Source organism: Syngnathus typhle, linkage group LG21 (assembly GCF_033458585.1).
Source record: "Syngnathus typhle isolate RoL2023-S1 ecotype Sweden linkage group LG21, RoL_Styp_1.0, whole genome shotgun sequence".
Classification (NCBI taxonomy): Eukaryota; Metazoa; Chordata; class Actinopteri; order Syngnathiformes; family Syngnathidae; genus Syngnathus; species Syngnathus typhle.
Genome location: NC_083758.1, coordinates 5,408,087 through 5,425,850, shown reverse-complemented (window position 1 = coordinate 5,425,850; position 17,764 = coordinate 5,408,087). Strand labels below are relative to the sequence as shown.

At 45.8% G+C, this 17,764-nt stretch overlaps 5 protein-coding genes across 10 annotated transcripts; 3 read left to right on the top strand and 2 right to left on the bottom strand.

The window, feature by feature from the left end:
* Positions 1–14: 14 nt before the first annotated feature.
* On the top strand, positions 15–2,497 carry phyh (phytanoyl-CoA 2-hydroxylase). Its single transcript, XM_061268308.1, has 9 exons — positions 15–169; positions 738–787; positions 980–1,090; positions 1,159–1,327; positions 1,402–1,483; positions 1,547–1,728; positions 1,794–1,943; positions 2,001–2,135; positions 2,214–2,497. Exons 1-9 carry the CDS (start codon positions 104–106, stop codon positions 2,265–2,267), a joined length of 999 nt encoding a protein of 332 aa, XP_061124292.1. The 5' UTR covers positions 15–103; the 3' UTR covers positions 2,268–2,497.
* A 25-nt stretch (positions 2,498–2,522) lies between these two features.
* Positions 2,523–3,879, top strand: ucmaa (upper zone of growth plate and cartilage matrix associated a). Its single transcript, XM_061268315.1, has 5 exons — positions 2,523–2,680; positions 2,907–2,957; positions 3,035–3,133; positions 3,307–3,405; positions 3,652–3,879. Exons 1-5 carry the CDS (start codon positions 2,623–2,625, stop codon positions 3,738–3,740), a joined length of 396 nt encoding a protein of 131 aa, XP_061124299.1. The 5' UTR covers positions 2,523–2,622; the 3' UTR covers positions 3,741–3,879.
* On the bottom strand, positions 2,827–9,402 carry mcm10 (minichromosome maintenance 10 replication initiation factor). 4 transcript variants are annotated; one of them, XM_061268288.1, is made up of 18 exons: positions 8,830–9,402; positions 8,633–8,674; positions 8,221–8,472; positions 7,944–8,144; positions 7,756–7,881; positions 7,486–7,687; positions 7,237–7,402; positions 6,989–7,156; positions 6,761–6,877; positions 6,436–6,626; positions 6,276–6,370; positions 6,086–6,190; positions 5,586–6,017; positions 5,390–5,514; positions 5,193–5,306; positions 4,973–5,118; positions 4,852–4,894; positions 2,827–4,750 (listed from the first exon to the last, which is right to left on the bottom strand). In XM_061268288.1, the coding sequence occupies exons 2-18, from the start codon at positions 8,637–8,639 to the stop codon at positions 4,667–4,669; spliced, it is 2,574 nt and encodes an 857-aa protein (XP_061124272.1). In that variant the 5' UTR covers positions 8,640–8,674; positions 8,830–9,402; the 3' UTR covers positions 2,827–4,666. The 4 variants fall into 4 exon arrangements, with proteins under 4 accessions (XP_061124272.1, XP_061124273.1, XP_061124274.1 ...); XM_061268289.1 differs by having other exon boundaries at positions 7,486–7,684; XM_061268290.1 differs by having other exon boundaries at positions 7,756–7,866.
* A 138-nt stretch (positions 9,403–9,540) lies between these two features.
* optn (optineurin) lies at positions 9,541–15,499 on the bottom strand. 3 transcript variants are annotated; one of them, XM_061268293.1, is made up of 15 exons: positions 15,358–15,499; positions 13,749–13,886; positions 12,842–12,966; positions 12,572–12,771; positions 12,296–12,457; positions 12,053–12,228; positions 11,874–11,970; positions 11,607–11,716; positions 11,380–11,529; positions 11,123–11,207; positions 10,889–11,047; positions 10,656–10,786; positions 10,400–10,462; positions 10,150–10,223; positions 9,541–10,039 (listed from the first exon to the last, which is right to left on the bottom strand). In XM_061268293.1, exons 3-15 carry the CDS (start codon positions 12,960–12,962, stop codon positions 9,927–9,929), a joined length of 1,641 nt encoding a protein of 546 aa, XP_061124277.1. In that variant the 5' UTR covers positions 12,963–12,966; positions 13,749–13,886; positions 15,358–15,499; the 3' UTR covers positions 9,541–9,926. The 3 variants fall into 3 exon arrangements, 2 of the variants coding, with proteins under 2 accessions (XP_061124277.1, XP_061124278.1); XR_009710832.1 differs by having other exon boundaries at positions 9,963–10,039; positions 10,591–10,786; XM_061268294.1 differs by lacking the exon at positions 10,400–10,462.
* On the top strand, positions 14,585–17,550 carry ccdc3a (coiled-coil domain containing 3a). The gene is made up of 3 exons (XM_061268310.1): positions 14,585–15,185; positions 15,403–15,580; positions 16,951–17,550. The coding sequence occupies exons 1-3, from the start codon at positions 14,779–14,781 to the stop codon at positions 17,254–17,256; spliced, it is 891 nt and encodes a 296-aa protein (XP_061124294.1). The 5' UTR covers positions 14,585–14,778; the 3' UTR covers positions 17,257–17,550.
* Positions 17,551–17,764: the final 214 nt, after the last annotated feature.

Genomic DNA, 17,764 nt, shown 5'->3' with positions numbered 1-17,764 from the left:
ACAACAGCAAAAGGTCACGTGTGTTATTGTTCTGCTCTTTGACCTACTTCCACATATTACTAGTGAAGTGACCGGACAAGAGCGTCTACCAACCTGCTAAACTATGTCGCGGGCTGCCGAAAGGCTCAAATTGATGATGGGGCATCTCGATCGGACCCCAGCCGTGGTTGTATCCTCTAATTCTTTGGATCTTTACCGCGGAAAACTTCATCTTATATACCCGAGAGCTGTGCATCGAGACGTGGACTGCGGAGGTAACACAGGCCGGGGAGTCTCACCGGAGACCACAAAGGCCGCCTGGATGATCTGCGCATAAGTCTATTTATATCGTAAAACATTAAATGCTCCCAAGTAACGGTATTTTAAATGATTGAATGTTCCCGACAACAGTTATGCACGTAGTTACGACTAGCGTAATAACCGGCTAACTCAACAATTGATTGCAAAGCGGGATGATTTTGCACGAGTTTATGTTCAAAATTATTGTTTTTTTGAAGCTGAAATATTAGCTAGTCACCCGTTGCAATGTCGGAACATAACGGCAGGACTTGTTATTGCTCCGCCGTCTTTGCTAACAGAGTGTCAGCAAGGTTGAGATCATGGAGTGCATCATGGGAAATATGCAAAATGAGTTTGGTGCACCGTAAATAAATGAGTTCAACTGTCTTTTTGAAAAGCCTGTTTTGAGATTTTAGTGGATTTAAATCTGCTATCATCCTTGACTTGAGCTACTCCAGGCAACACCGACGTCGGCTCAAAGCACCGCCCCTCACCCCCACAATCTAAGGTAAGGAAAGACTTTTATAACTTATATAAGTATTTATTGCCTCCTTTGACACAGATCAAACAATGACTTCCAACTATAACGTTACCCAGTAACAAATAAGACTTGAGTGCATTGTTTTGCTATTTTTAGTTACCTGACAGCAGCTCTATGTGACTCAAGAGTTTGTGAATTAAAATAGTTTCTCATTGTCAGATACACACTCGACAATGACCTGCTGAGGCCAGAAGAGCGGCTCTTCTATGAGCAAAATGGATTTTTTGTCGTCAGGAATCTTGTGGCCGACGAGGACATTGACTTGTTCAGGTGACGGCGTGAAACGTCAACATCAAATGAAGTACGAAATAGTTTTACCTGCGTCTTTCTGTCTTCAGGAAGGAGTTTGAGCGCATTTGTCAACGAAAAGTCAACGTTTCCGGTCTGGTGGTCATGAGAGACGTGGCCATTTCCAAGTCGGAGTTTGTTCCCGATCAGAAAGCCGTCACCAAACTCCAAGACTTCCAGGAGGATCCCGAACTTTTCCGGTACTGCACCTTACCGCAGGTATGAAACACATTTGTCAACGTTGTGCTTGGAACACTAAGCGAAAATTAAAAGCTGACCTTTTCTCTTGTCAGATCTTGAAGTATGTGGGCTGCTTCACAGGACCGAACATCATGGCTATGCACACCATGCTCATCAACAAGCCTCCCGATGCGGGTAAGAGGACGCTCTCAAATTGACAACCGGGTTGGTTTTCGAAAAGCTCCTCTGTGTCTGCAGGAAAGAAAACGTCTCGCCACCCCATGCATCAGGATCTGCATTACTTCCCATTCCGACCGGCCGACCGCATCGTCTGCGCCTGGACGGCGTTGGAGCGGGTCAACAGGCAGAACGGATGCCTGGTGGTCCTGCCGGGAACGCACACGGGCACGCTCAAGGAGCACGACTACCCAGAGTGGGAGGTCCGAGCGCCGACGTAGAATCGCCGCCTGGCTTGAAAGCCTGATTTGAATTTCCCCGCACTCAGGGTGGAGTGAACAAGATGTACCACGGAGTGCGTGACTACAACCCAGACCATCCCAGGATCCACCTGGAGATGGAGAAGGGCGACACGGTCTTCTTCCACCCGTTGCTGATCCACGGTTCTGGAATGAATCAGACGCGAGGATTCCGTAAGGTACGACACCAAATCCGATCAACGCTTGCAAAAGTGTGACGATTTTTTTGTTTCCAGGCTATCTCCTGCCACTACGCCAGTTCCGACTGCCATTACATCGACGTGAAGGGAACATCGCAGGAAAATATTGAGAATGAAGTGAAGGAGCTAGTGTCCAGGAAGTACCCCGGGACTGTCAGTGTCACCTTCCAGGTCATTTCAGCATTTCACTGACACCACTTGAAAGCGCAAAAGGCAATAAAGACTAAACTCATTTGTCGCCCCCTACAGGACACTTGGGCTTTCCGAGGCCGCCTGGTACAGGGAGAGCGAGGCGGACTTTGAGACAAGCCGACAAAATGTTTAAATAAGCAATCGGCTGCTGTGTTCACTTTACAAAAGATAATTGTGATAATTAGTCATAATTTGTGCACTTAAGTTGACAGTTTTGACACTCTGGGGGAAAAAAAAAAAACTTGAACTCAATCCTTGTGATTAAACCGAATTTACGGGACACTTTAAATGAATGTACGCTAGCTGTTTAATATGTTTTAATAATAAACTGCTTGAATCGACGTCATTTGTGTCGTTTAAAGTCCCTCCTCATTTTCTCTCCTCCCACTCTTCCTCCCGCCTCTCATCCGCCCTTCTTACTTTTCTCCGCGCAAGTTCCATCGGCAGTCCGTTCCCGCTCTCCAAGATGTCTCGAAGTCCGCTCTTCGCTCTGTCTTGCCTCATCACCCTCCTCATCCTCACTTGTGAGTTTATCCTCTGTGATTCTGTTTTTGGGCAAAATCAGTCAGTTGAGTATTTGGAGCAGCCTGGAAAATATTTGAGGGGGAAAAAATCATTTCTTACCTTCTTTTGCATGCGTTTACCAACATTAACTCAGCCCAAGCACACATTTCACATTCAAAAGCATTTTAATTGTTCTGCCTGGCATGGATAAACAAAAATACATTCCAAGTGAATATTTGTCTTTAGTTTCCAGTTTCTGTGAAAGTGCCGATGACCCGAAAGCAGCGGATGTCAAAGGTGATACTCGCGAAACACATCACATAAATATTCACCACTGTGGCTAACCTTCAAGCGTTGAACTCTGACCCCATCAGCACCAGAGGCGGCGCGACGTGTGTTCATGCCCGAGGCGGACGCTGCCACCTTTTTCAAACGCCGCAGTCGCCGCTCAGTGAGATATTACGAACAGCTTGGTGAGTCGCACACTGACCAGATCGAAAAAAGCAAAATATGAGTAACGGCTGCTAAGTCAATCAAGTGTGAAGGCCCCCTTGAATATTCATCACGGGCCTTCAGAAGGAGTCACGGGATATGGCGGCGCAGTGTCCCTTCTCACGCGAAACGCTCGGTCGCCGTGTGTTTCCAGCCGAGCAGAGGGTGTTTCGGGTAAACGCGGAGCGCCGGAGGGAGAACAACGAAGAGAAACGCAACGAGTACGAGAACTACGCCGAAGAGGATCGTACCGGTAAAATCTTTCATTTTACAAGAGAAAAATAACCTAATTTTGTGTTATGTAATAAATTTTGTTAGAAAAATTACATTGAGAAAAACAAAAAATTTGCAATCGCAATATTGATGGGGGAAGAAGAAAATTATTAGTTTTCAAAATCATTTGGCGCTACGTCACAATAAGACCTAAATATTGTTTAAAAATGTACGGTAGGTTGTAAAACGGTAAATACAAAATGTTTTGTCTCCTTTAAACACACAGAACAAGGCGAACGAAGCAGAGAGAAGCAAGAGCAGTATCGCGAGTACAACTATGACGGACAATACCCTCGCTTTCACTGGTTTCACTAATTGTCTTCAAAGTCAAGTGAACCGATATTTTAATATAGCTTAAAATATCCTAAAAATGTTAGAAACAAATTCTGCTTTGTGTATAATTTTTTTTTTTACATTGGACACACTCAACAAATAAAGTCAACATTACGTCAGACATGTTTGTTTTAACTGCTTTTTCCACGGACATACAAGCTTCATAAAGTTACCGTGATTGTGAGCCTGAGGCGTTTGTAAATCCGAGTGAAACGGTTTAGATGCGTTTGATTTCCTGAGAGGGAAAGAATTGGAGCCCGACAAAGACACATTTTTGATGCTTTAACCACAGCGCGGTCAGGAATTCGGAGTATTCAAATGGAAGAAGAGACGAGCTGCGCAAGTCATCAGGCTGAAGTTATTTTCCGGATCGGAAAAACAGAAGGAGAAAAAGCAAAAAGCACTCTGTAATTGCTAAAAGCTGATGTTGTCCTGTTTAAAATACAACCTGAGATTGCCGGGGCTGGCGTGAGCCCCGACACCTGGAGAAGATTACAAAAATTTGTTTTGCCTTCACGCAGAAGACGAGACTCACATTTCATATTGTGTGCAGAGGGAGACGTGATTCACTGAGCGGCTCTCGAATCGCCAAAAGTAAAAGATGAATACATTTGGAATAAATGACCAACCTTAGTTCTTCCAAGATCTTTTTAAGTACAGAAACATGCCGAGTTTTTGCATGAACGGGATCTTCTCGGGCCCGCTGCAAAATTCTTGCTCTCTATTATCACAAAATCAGAGTCAAGTATTTCCTCGTGGTGTAACAATATTTAGAGGGAACACCCAAAAAGGGAAACGACTAAATTCTTTGCGTACTTAGAACTTGGCCAATGCGTAACAGTGGTTTAATTTCTTTCAAATGTCACATGATAAAAATTAAAAGTCATTTAAAAAAAAAAGAATTGGTTCTACTTTAAACTGTTGAGGAACCTTCCGTGTTCTTCCCCTCGGGGTTTGAGAAGCTCTCCGCCAATCTTTGGGCCCTTTTTCTCCTGAGGGAAAAAAGAAGAAGAGGCAGCGATTTTATCTCATGCAGACGGAAGGAATGCAAAGCACAAAGTCTTGGATGCTTTTTAGATAACGACGTGTTTACCTTCAGCATTCCGTCACGCTGCCATTTGAAGAGGCCGCAGTTGCTGGGAAAAATTTGAGACAAATGCCGAGTTTAAATTTCAATGCAGGAAGGATTCGAAGGATGCAAGGTTGCTCGCTACCTGCAGTGTTTGTGAGGCAGTCTGTCAAGGGCGATGGCTCTCTGGCCGCACGGGCACTTGAAGAAACGTTTGACGGCGTCGTGCCAGCGCAGCGGGTGACTCTCGGCCACGCAGCGATCGGCCGGTTTGAAATACGTGTAGTCGCACTGCGAGGCGAAAAAAAAACAGAGAACTCGTAAAGTGGCGTTGTTCTATTTGTCGGTGGCGGACAGGAAGTGACCTTTTGACATGAAACGGCCCGACACTTCATCTCTCGGATGCCCTTCATTTTCTCCTCCATCTGCTCCTTCTTCACTAGCGCGTCAAAATATCGCTCCTGGAGTTGATACTCTGTCTGCGAGGGGGGGTCGAAAATAAACAAAGTGAAATGAGAAAAGAAAAAAACTGCGGGAAGCAATTTCAGCAGGTGCTTCGTACCGCCTGTAGCGCCGCTCCATGGAGAGATTTGGCGTTGAGGATTTTTTGAAACTCCGCCGACTGAATGTAGTCGCGTTCACCTCGCTTTTTCTTCTCAGCCGGCTCATCAGAATCGCCGCGCTCGACTGCGTGGATGATATTGAACACACAGTGATGACTCCTTAGTCATTCCACCAAACGGGTTACGTGTGGTTACCGTCGGGCGAGGTGAGATTTTTCTCCACCCGGGCGCTGATCTCGCCGCAGCTCATCCTCTTCCTCTTGACAGCGTTGGGGTCATCCTTCTCCAGCGCCATCCCCTTGGCTCTCAGCTTCTTCAGAGCCGCCAGCTTGGTGGCGGAGAGGCTCAGGGCGGTGGCGGCGGGCGGGTTGGCGTCGAAGAAGAGGACGTCCTCGCCCTTTGCGAAGCCTCGACCCAGCGTGGGGGTTTCCGGTGTGGCGGGGCTTTGGCCGGTCGCGGGGACGCCTGCTTTGGGGGATGCCAGTAAAGACGACGCGGCTGACTTGGGCACTGCGACCGCTCGACGTTGACGATTTAGCAGGAACTCCCTCTGCTTCTGTTTCTGTTGCTTGAGAAGGTCTGAAGCCGAGATGGACTGAACAGGAGCTCCTTGTGCGTCTTTAGGGCCTGACGGACAGGACGAAAACTCTGAGCCCGTGGTGACATTGGGTCGACGTTTGTCCCGAGTTTCATACCTTGTATCAAGTGCTTCTTGAGCTGCAGAGCTCCCGGCGACGGCACCGACATCAAGCTCTTGAATTCGTTCGAACAGTTTGACACCTCACCAGACGACTTCAGGGCTTCAAGATGGAAACAGATTGTCAGCATGACACGTCACTCCATCCGTGGAGAAAGGATCCAATGAAATGGCTGGAGTCGGGTTACCGAGCATTTTCGCATGAAGGATGTGACGAGCGGAACCTTTCACAAAGAGCTTGTCCAAAGTTGTTTGTCCTGATTTTTGGGGTTTGGACGCGGATCTGCGCCGCATATGGATGCGATTAGGAAAAGGTCACATGAGAGCAGACGCCATCGTTGGACTCACAGTGATGCCGCGCAGGCTGCCGACGAGACGCCGCCGTAGTGAAAGCCGTCCTGACAGAGGCGCTCCCTGAGGCTGACGCCCTTCACCTTGCTGGGCCCCTTTCCGGAGAACGCCGACTGCAGCTCAGAGCGCTTGGAGCTCATCTTCTTGTACTGGGCCTGGACGTGATATTGGCAGAACTGGCACTCGTACTGAGGGCAGAAAGAAGGATGTATGTCAAAGCTTAATTGAAGAATATAATAATTGATTCTTATTTCAATATTTAGAATTATAAATGACTCATTGAAGCTAAAAGTGTATTCCCATATTATATTGACAGTATTACCATATTAACAAGCTGAGAGCAGGGGTCTCCATTTCTCTTCATGGCTTTGCACGTGCCGTAATCTTGAGCTTCGCCCAGCAGCAACACCTTCTGCGGGTGATCCACTGTCAAACTGACCTGCATGTTATAAGATAGAAACTTTCAATGAACTGCCTGAACATGGCAGTAAACAAAGGCGACGTTAATAAATATAATATTGGCATTTTAATGTGAGATGTTTGCGCTCACCCCATCATATCCGTCTTTTTGTTTCATGGAGTTAGGGTTGAGGATTCCGATGACGCTGCCCGTTTCGGTCTTCCAGTGCTCCTTGTGGACGTTTCCGAACAGCAAAAGCGACACGAACACATCCAGGTTGTGGAGGTCGTTCAACTTCCAGATACTAAATGTTTTACCCTTTATCGGCAGAGATGTTGAGGTGTAAAAAAAACTAGAGAGTCTCAAAAGCGTCGTCGGATCGAATACGGGATTCTTACGCTGCTGCTGCTTTGCGGTGTTGCTTTGCTGACCAGCACGCCAAACGTCACCCAGTCGCTGTCCTCCAGCTTCTCGCGTTGCAGGCGCTCCGGTACCTGTGAGAGGCGGATGAGGCGTCGGTCGGCCATTTTACGGTCCATATCGCTGGATGAAACGCGTGGCTTTCTGAAAAGCACACAAAATGGTTGATTAAAAACATGCAGAGAATTGAATGGGTCTAATTAGAGCTTTCCCAAAAAGGTCCTGACCTGAGCCGCAATCCAGAGTATTTCTCCATCGCCACATCTTTAGGAAGCGAGTCCAGCTTCGGCGGTCCCGCTGAAGAAGGAGTCGGGCAGGGTCTGCTCTGGAAGGTTGTAGACGGACGCTGAGGAGTGGCCGCCTTGCTTGTGCTTTCCACAGGCAGGAAGGAGCTTCCCATCTTAATCTCCACCAATGGTGCTCTGGCTTCTGGTATGAAAAAAATAATAATACACTGAGAAATGAGCAGCGCAAATAACTCAGGTGATGAGTTTAACCTGGTGAAGTGCTGGATTTGCTTTGGTGGGTCACTCTGGGTTTGCGTTTGGCTGAGTCGGCGTTGCTCAGCTCGGAGATAAAGTCAGAGGACTCCTTGCTTCCTGTTTTTCCTGGATTGGGGGACACTGTCATTGATATTTGAAACAGACCGTCATGACAGTGAACATAATTATAAGCAAGCGTGTACCTGATTCCTTTTTTAGCTTCTGTGTCACAGCCGCTGGTTTTTCTGTGATACGCTTTTTTGGGGCCTGACTGGAAGGCAAAGGTTTCCGAGTGGGTGAGCTCCCTGATGGTTTCAGCGAGGAAGAGGAGCAGGGAGCACTCTGGCTCGCTTCCAGCTGCTTCTGCAATGCCTGCATTTTCTCCTGCATTTGCCTCAACTCCTCTGAACATGATGGAAAGAGAAAAAAAAAATCCATCAACTTGTGATGTGTTCTGCAAGAAATGACGCAGATACAAACCTTGTAGCTCCTCTTGGGACCTGTTAAGACTCTCATCGGCTTTGCTATTATTTTTCTTCACCACCTGCTCTTCTTTTTCAATATCATCCACATCTCCAAATAACTCAGTCAATTCGTCCTTCGGCTCCACATACTCTTCGCCATCGTCATTGTCAAACAGGTCGTCCAAGTCATCTGCTTGCTGCTGCTGGTCTTCTTCGCAGCCATCATTTTCAGCCAACAGGGCTGTCAAAATGTCCAAATCGTCTTCACCTTGATAAAGAGTAAAAAAATGTACTGCTCAACAACACAAAACATTCTCATTCACACCTATGGACAATATAGAATCTTCAATGCGCCTGACATGCATTTATTTTAAGAATGTGGAGGAAACTGTGAGGAAAAATGCCAAATAAAATAAAAAAATACTTACAATCCATTATCAAGTAGAGTCAACCTGATTACACCTGCCAAGCTACAGAACAAACACGGTTTAAGTGGCAGTAACATTACAAGTCGAGTACACGTTAGACATTTTACACACTACCAAACCACCATTAAGACGTGAATGTAATTTGATTAGTTACAATATAGTCGGTCCACGAAATTCAACATACGAAGACAACTTACCACTTAAGTGCCAAATTCCCACCTCGTGTCTCCTCTACTATTCAACGGAATCAAAACGTCGTTTCAGTATATTACTATTATTTTTGTAACACAAATATATCCGTGTTTTGTTGTTTAACAAACCATTTTTTGGGGCTGTTCTTCTCCCCAAAGCGAGGGAGAAAATCTAAACTGGCGCTAAACTGAGGACCCCGCGGTTGTCAGATCATTTTTAGGTGGCTCAAATGTGCCTGATTGTAAAAGCTCTCTCGATATTCGATTTACTTCTTAGTTACGGCTAAATCTTTCTAAAATGTTCAAAAGAAAAACAGATTACTGAATGGATAACTGAATGCAAAAAGAGCATAGTTTACCGGCAATGTTTTTTTTATTTTATTTTACAGCAGTGTGAAGGCAAATGTTAGGGCAGCAAAGCAGGCATGCCCTATTGTCGACATCCTAAAGAGTAGAAAAAGCGTTTTTATTTTTTTACAAGGAAACAAATAATGGACTTTAATACAGTATTAAGAGAAGCATAATTGTAAATACATAAAGTCATTATTTGGATAAAGATATGAATAAAAATAGAATTACCATGTCTTCACAGGGTGGAGGAAGGCAATGACGACCGTTTTCAGGAGCTTGAGGACTATAATTCACTCCAATTGTTAAGATTAAATCATTTTGAAATGCATGGACATGTGCTCACTTATCAGAGAGAAAACAATGCTCTGACCTGATGACATCAATTTATTTAACAGAACATTCTGCAAGAGCAGTGTGCAGGGTCAAAAGGTTGCCACGGTGTGAGCCTCCTAAAATTAAATATACCTGCTTATATAAAGTATATGTGCCCGATGATAAATTTCAAATACCCAATAGTACAAAAGCCCCCGAGTGACAGATTTATTTACCTTGCATATTGCCTTGACTCACGCAAACAAAACTGAGATGACGTCAAACGTGAAAACGATATCAACTCTTCCGAATCTTGCATTTGAACAAGCGAGGAGTCGCTGACTCGAACCGTTCTCGTCTCATCGCAGGAAACAGTTAAGTCCAGAGGAAGACTCAGATTAAAGTGCAATTACGGCTATCATAAACGAACGAGACGGGGGCTAGTTGATGCAGTCCATGATGTGGATCTGCAGAGTGTCCAGATCTGGCAGTATTGCCTCGCACTTTGGACAAACGTGTGCGGGAATACCGCCCTGACGCTGCCAGTTGGTGCCTGCAAGACAAAAAAAAAAAAGAACTGCTGAGTGGCCATTTTTTTCCACCCCCAATCACAGACTGTTTCCTTAAAGCATCAAGTCGAGAAATCAACAACAAAAATCATACCTCTTGAAACTAAAGCTTGCCCTTGTGCATTTGGATTTGGCACATGTCTTCTTTGCATTTCACCTAACGTCTGCCTGTGGACACACAATTCAGCAAGAGTGAGGAAACGGAACGTCACCTTTAGTGCAGTCCTGGGTAGCGCATGTGAATAAGGTGTAATTGCGCATCTTCTACACAAGGTGGCAGCAGCCATTTGCATATTTTCTTTTTTTGTTTACTTTATATTTATATTATACTAATTATGACTTACAAACAATTGATGCTATTCGTATTTGCTGCGGAGAGTTGGGGAAGGTGAAAGATTTTCTTCTTCCTATGAGGGTGCAACAGAAAATAACTGAGAAGCATATTTGAGATGTGTTTTCAGCAAATGGGACAGTTTTGCTTCCTGCGTAGTGGTCCTAGAAAAAGTCGGATTTGTTTGCTAATTGAATTGCCTGCCTGTAGCCACTTTGCATGGGCTGCTACCACCAGTTGCGGTGCTGTTTGTCAATCTTTCGCCATACCGGCTCCTCTCCTGCAGATGGATGTTCTGCTTCTTTACGTATTCCAGCTGAACAGAGAGACGCTCCCTCTCCTCGTGCAGTTTCTCCCTCGCCGCCCGCTCGGCAAAAAAATCAGAGGCGTAGACCTCGGCCTGAGGAGAGAGGGAATCGCCACCATTCAAACACATCAAATATGAAAATGAAGATGTTAAAAGACTAAAACTATGGCTTTCAAGAGCCACAAAATTGCCCACCTGCGCCTCCAGGACAGAGATGCTCTCCAGCTCCTTCTCCTTCTTGAAGACCTCCTGCTTCAAGATGTCAATGTGCTCCTGCTTGGTAGCCAGGGCCTTCTCAGCGGCGCTGAGCTGACTTTTAAGATCGTCCACCACCTCCTTGCCCACCAACCCGGCCTGCGGCACCAGTCACTTGACCTGATTCAAAGCAAATAGCAAACCGGCGAATAATTTTGCTGCTTGACACATTACCTCTCTCTTCTTCTGCTCTTCCTGGAGCTCATTGTAGTCTTCGAACAGTTTAGCGTAGGCGTCCTTCAGCTGGGCCAGGTTGCTCCTGACCCAAAATGAATTTCGTGTCATTCAAAGGGACAAATTTGTGATGGGAAAATGAAGCTTCAAAGTTGCTTGGTGAAGCGGTTGCTGTATTTTTCCACGCCTCTAAATGGCACTCTGTGTTTGAAGCTTTATTTTCCCCATCAGCGCTGCGAGTACGAGTGTTCACGGACCTCTCCTCCCCGGACCTCTTCTGCACCATTAAGCTCTGCGCCTTAATGCTGTCGAGTTGCACCTTGAGCTTTTCGTTCTGCGATTTAACAGCCTGCGTGTCGACCAGTTGGGCCCTCAGAGCGGCCACGTCGTTCTCCATCTCGTGACATCTGCGCCGAGAATCAGGTTGAGGCATGACAGCGCGATCCGATATGCTTGTTTACCCTCAAAGTAATTGTTAACAAACCGCTCCTGCAGGTTCTTCTTCATGCCTTCCGCTTCATCCAGCTTACTCTGGGCCAGCTGCAGCTTTTGAACCAATGCCATCATCTGCGATCTTATAAACTCGGAGGCCACCTGGAATGCAAACAAAGCGTTCAGCCAATTTTGATAAGCCACGTCCAGCCACTTCCTTGTGAGAATTCGGTTATTCATTATTTATTTTGATTTAGAAGGCCTGATTTTGACTAACAACAGCAAATTTACTCACACAGATACATAAAAACATGAATACCTCGACCTTCTCCGAATTGTTTCTGGTCTCTTCTGTCAAGCTTGTCTGTGTTGTTATGGTCGCATGTTGACTCTTCTTTTCCTCCATCGTTCTTATTCTGTTAAGAGTGCAGCAAGGTTGAGGGAAAGAATTGACGGACTGCATTTATGAATGATAAAAAAAAAAAAAAAAAAAGTTACATGTCAACGGTTGCCTGCAGTTCGGCCTGCAGCCGCTCCGCTCGCTGGGTCTCGTTCCTGAGGGATTGCAGCAGGTGACTGACGGTCACCTCCTCGCTGTCCAGACGGGACGCCGTCATGCTCGCGTCGAGATGTTTGCTGCTCTCACTGGCGTCTTTCAGGACGCCGACTTCGTCCTGAAAAGACAGTTGTCTTTTGATTAAACACATCTAACGCGCTTCAAGGTTGATGTTTTCTTCTCACCGACACAGTTACGATCTCGATAAAGGAGTCTTCACAAGAGTTGGGCTGGCACTTCAGATGCAGCTCGGAGTTGAGAGCCACCAGGTCGTTCTTCTCCGCCTGCAGTCGGCTGACCAGAGCGCGCAGGGCGTCCGTTTCGGCGCTGTGACCGGAAGGCATGACCTGGAAATGACATGTTGAGTGAAAATTAGGATTGCATTGCTCATCGTGTGCATCCCTGCCGCTTTCCTGATTTTTGTTTCCAGAATCTATCTCCTGCCTAACAAGCCCACTCACTTGTGAGCCATCCAAAGCACAGGGTGACTGCGTCACATTCTTGCTGAGCTCCTGGTTTTCCATAGCAAGGGCCTCCAACTGAACCCGGGCCTCCCCGAGCCTCGTCTCCAGGAACACCCGCTCCTGCCGCTGCTTCTCGCGCCACGAGAACAGCTCCTCAAAACGCTCTTTCATCGACAGGTTGGTCTGACGCAAAGCCTCTGCGGGAAAGGGGAAAAGCGCGTCAAGTGGACGTGCAAAGATCATTTCGATAACGTGACCTTCACTCACCTTTAAGGTTGCGGTTTTCCTGAATAAGAGTTTTCATCTGGACCAACGCCTCCTCTGACGTTTCCACCATACTGGGGGAGCGAGCAGTGTCCCCATTCAGTACGGGCTCGACGGAACCCATGATGCTGAGAGAAGTAAAAGACAAAACGTTGCTCTTTACAGCAATAATATTGTTTGGAAGGGTTACAAAAAAGGGAGGAAAGTAGCTCGCTGAAAATTCCCCTCATTTTGCAAGCCTGGTTTCAGGCGATACTGTCATAGATGTATTCATCATTGTGGCATTGTTTGGTCTTAATACAGTGCATAACTTTTCGGATTGTCATTACAATGCCTGAAAAGTGACTCAGGACTTAAGCATGCTGCACTAGCAAGAAAAACAACCAGGCACTTTAAAATGACATCATGTCATCTGCAGGTCACATGACATCTTAATCATCCATCGGGTCAGTTGGAAAAGTCTTTCAAGGTCAAAAAAAGGATGACGACGGTGGTTTGTCTTCTATTAATGAAATATACAGTAAAGTTTAAAGCGCTCTTCATGAAAACACACTCTAATAGCAGTTTTAGATTTGTTTTAAGTCAATTTTGTGTTTTATTCTGATTCGTCTTGATCTGTTTATGTTTTAAATGTAGCTTAGCTTCGTAAGTTTCATCAGTATTTTAGTTTTTACGGCTGTTTTTCATTCCAACGTGCTGTCTTGTTTTCGTTGTGGAGACAAATCTCCAGCAGACACAAGTGGAAGAATAAACTTCACTTTTGGACGAAATATTACAATCATCATCTACTTTCTCTTTCGATACGTACTAAATGACGAGCCACGTTTTCTTTCAAAATTAATTTAGCTGTGAAGTCAACACATTTCCGGACTGCGTCACAACAAAACAAGGAAATAAGCTTAAAACTGACCTTCAGTGGAATCCGGAAAGCAAATTTAGATGTTCGTGTCGAAAACAAGTAAGCAACAATGGAGATTAACGTAAGTGTTGGATTGTTGATGAACCTTACAATATCCGGTTCTGGTTTGGGTGAAATTCAAGTCCAGCACTGAAAAGAAAGACAATAGTTATTGACTTCAAAATAAGATAAGCACTCAACAACCCCTTTCATAGGAGCCGTGAGAACACCGAAACCTTTTATTTTGAAGACGTCTTCGTCTCGTTTTCCTGTCATGAGATACGCGCACTTAACTGAATCTGTTCCCTTTGGTTGACGTCACAAAGGATAAACCGTAGCTACGACGCGTCGGTTCTCGTTTTACGTCGATCACTAACGTCACGCCGTGAAGCATTTTGCTCAAATTTTAAGCATATTTACCAAATATACCAATACTATGCCTTAACCGCTGCATATCTTCTTAAGTTTCCTTTAAAAAAAAACAAAAAAAACATTGAAATTACAGCCTTTATTCAAGCATGTTGGCATTCAATTTAAATCCACTAGATGGCAGTGTTGTACAGGCACAAACGGGTAATGGTTAAGTTTAAATGTTCCTTTGCTTTTTCATCAGTCTCCTTTGTTATTACAAATTTGCATAATACATAATGGATGGAAGGAAGGAAAGAATAAAGGAATTACAGGTATGCGAGAAAGAAGAAAAAAGGGGTTATTTCTTGTAAGTGCATTCCCAGTTTGTGTAGCAATCTCAATATTTAACTCTGAATTGAAAAGTGAGTTATGCGAATTCCATGTACACCAATCAGCCCACACTTGACCCACTTTTTCATGTGTCCCTGAATGCAGCACCGATGCTCCCTGCAGAGCTCTTAAAAAAGGAGGCGTGTGAGAAGGACACTTTAGAATTGGCTCCCAAAGTTTGCACGAAAGCAGCAGGTTCTTTGCGCTTTTCCAATTTATGGAGCGGACTTTTTGGATTTGTAAGCGTCCAATTGTAACTCAACTTGCAATTGCAAGCTGAACATCACTCCGGGGCTCCGTGATGACGTTCACGGTTATTCTCATTGCACTGCTTGGCGTATTTACGCACCGAGACACTTTGACGCACGGCTGCCAGCTGCCGTCCGAGTGGCGGCCACTGAGCGAGGGATGCCGCGCGGAGCTGGCCGAGATCATCGTGTACGCGCGGGTTCTAGCCATCCACCGGGAGCCCCTGGGCGGTGGGGTGGACAGCCTCTACAACTCGCTGCCCGTCGGATTCGGTTACGGGTACGAGGGCGCGGAGGAAGGGCTGCTGTACTCGGCGGAGGTGGAGCTGCTATGCGATCAAGCCTGGGGGAGCATGCTGGAGGTCCCGGCGGGGTCCCGGCTTAATTTCACCGGCCTGGGCTACCTCTCCTGTCAATCTCACACGGTGATGGAGAACTACTCCTACTTCTTCTTCCTCAGGTATCCAAATGAGTTGAATTCATTGACAAGCGCACCCCCTAGGAATAATATTTTATTCAATCGAAATATTTCTGACCTACTCTAGATTTAATATTTTTCCATGGTCATTTCTTGATGGTTGTGATACTATTGGAGAACTCCAGCATCAATGGTGGAGACATAAACAACTCACCTGACGTGCGGCATCCTTTCTGAATGTTTACGATTCCTCCACTAGGATGGATGAGAACTATAATATCCTGCCCCACGGCGTCAACTTCCAGGACGCCATCTTCCCCGACACGGCCGAGAACCGGCGAACCTTCTCCAGCCTCTTCCAGTTCTCCAACTGCACTCAGGGGAGCCAGCCGTTCCACACTTTCAGCCCCGAGTGGGACACTGCGGAAGACAGCAGGGTAGGGTGTTAATATTCAATGTTGTGGGGGGCAAATTGTTGAGATACTCAAGGAGAATTTTGATTTGTTTTCAGCATGAAAATGTAGCTAGCAAGCAAGATAACTAGCGTAATGCACCCAAGCAGGCTGGTAAGCTAAACATTTTTGTTCCTCCGCTGACTGCTCGTGGGCAGCTCGAGAAAACATGCCATGACATGTTAAAAAGGAATTGAATTGTTTTACTGGCTGTAAAAGTGTGGGGAGGTTAAGGTCCCCCCCAAACCCCCCTCGCAACTACGCCTCTGTAAATTAACTATTCTTGGGGTTTTGAATCCACTGGGGTAGAGAAACGTACTAATATGCAGCAAGCACGTGATTGGGCCACACGTGTCAGCCGGTGAGGATTAAAGCAAGTGACTGAACGGCGGCGGAGGTTAAAGGTCAAATAGCAGAGATGTTCATCTGTGACGGACACAAACTTACTCAAGCCTGAGCACAAAGCAAAAGAGCATCTTTGGTTTGTGTGTGGCTTTGACCTCCAGGCTTGTGGATGACAAGCACTTGCACGTCTTTAGGGGGTCATGGAGGTCAAGGCGAGGCAGTACAGGTGTTGAGGAGTTTCCCAAGATTTCTTTTTTTTGTCACCTCTTGCCATTCAGTTTGGGAAAAACTTCTTTCCCGGGTGGACACTTGAAGCTTTCAAGACGTGACTTCCTAAAATTGAATGCGGGGGTGTTGTTGTTTCACCCCTGCGGGAAGCAGACACCCCCTGAAGGACTTCCTCTCTTTTCAAAACCCTTCATTAGAGGCTACCATGTAATCTTTCCACTGAAAGATAAGCCATTATTTCCCCCGATCCTATTATTATATAATGCGAAATTGACATTTAACCTGTGCTGATGAGAGAATTACTCAAAGCTAGAACAATGTTTTCTGGCTCTCGTAAATGTTTTACAAGGACTTTCATCAGTTTGAAAGGTAGTCAATACCAAAACATTTTCTTCAACTGTTATAATTTACATGGGTGCCTTAAACTGTTATTTTTACAGCTGGAAGGATGTTTTGACAGATGTTTTAGATACCCCACAGAGAATCAACCTTCTTGAGAAAGACTTCACAAATGCAAATATATTCATCTATTTTGATTGGACTTGCATTGTGTAGATGTTCCTCTAAAATTGTCACTGGAGGAGAAATAAAAAATAAAAAAAACATATCAGGGCGTATAATGGTATTCCTGGTGTGCAGTGATGAAAGAAGAAGTGTAATATACTCCAAGTGCATGCTGGGTAAATCACATCACTTACACAGCTAGACGCTGAGAGGTTTGTCCTCCAGTTTTGTGAGGAAAATAAACAAGCACGTTGACTCTGTGCCCCCCCCCCCCCCAGCTGCTGTGCTCCTCCATGCAGGCGGCGCTGTTCGACGAGGAGGAGCGAGCCCGTGACCTCCAGGAGCGCCTAGCCGCCGCCGAGCGCAGGAACAAACAACTAAAGAGCCGCGTCCGTAAAGTGAAGCGCTCCCTGAGGAACGCCCGCAAGGCTACGCGCAAGGCTGAGGAGGAGGCGCAGGACTTGCTGGTGAGGCTCACGGCGGCCGAGCGCCAAGTCGGCCATCACCTCAACACCATCACGCAGGAAGAACCCCCGCCGGGGCGATACGCCGGCTCGGCCCTACGGCAGAGAACTCGACTCTGATCAAACCTGAAGGTTGGACTATGAGAGACTGCTGGGCGGTCTTTGTGGACAAAAACCATCCCAGTATCTGGATTTCAGTCTGCATTCTAGATTTTCTCCATGTTGAGTCATAAAGGGTGGAAAACCAAGCTACTGGTTCATAACATTGATTCAAAATGCTCAAATGTATGATTCATATCCAATATCACCTATTACAGCATATAGAATAAAATCTTGTGTCAGTTTAAGCAGCAATCTGATTGGCTGCAAAGTTTTTACTCATATTTTGATATAATAAACTAGATGGAATGTGAATATGATTTGAATTTGTGATGTATCTTGATCTTGTAATGTGTCTGATTTTTAAACTTTGAATCAAACGGCGCTGCCCTACGTTTATTAGGGTGTTAAGAGAATTGGAGGTCAGAGGATACGCTGTAAAGTGTGGAGAGGACTAGTGTGCATGTCTGCTTCATCAAGTGAATGGAATGTGTGTTGTGAGGGGGTCAAGAACAGCGGGACGGCGCTG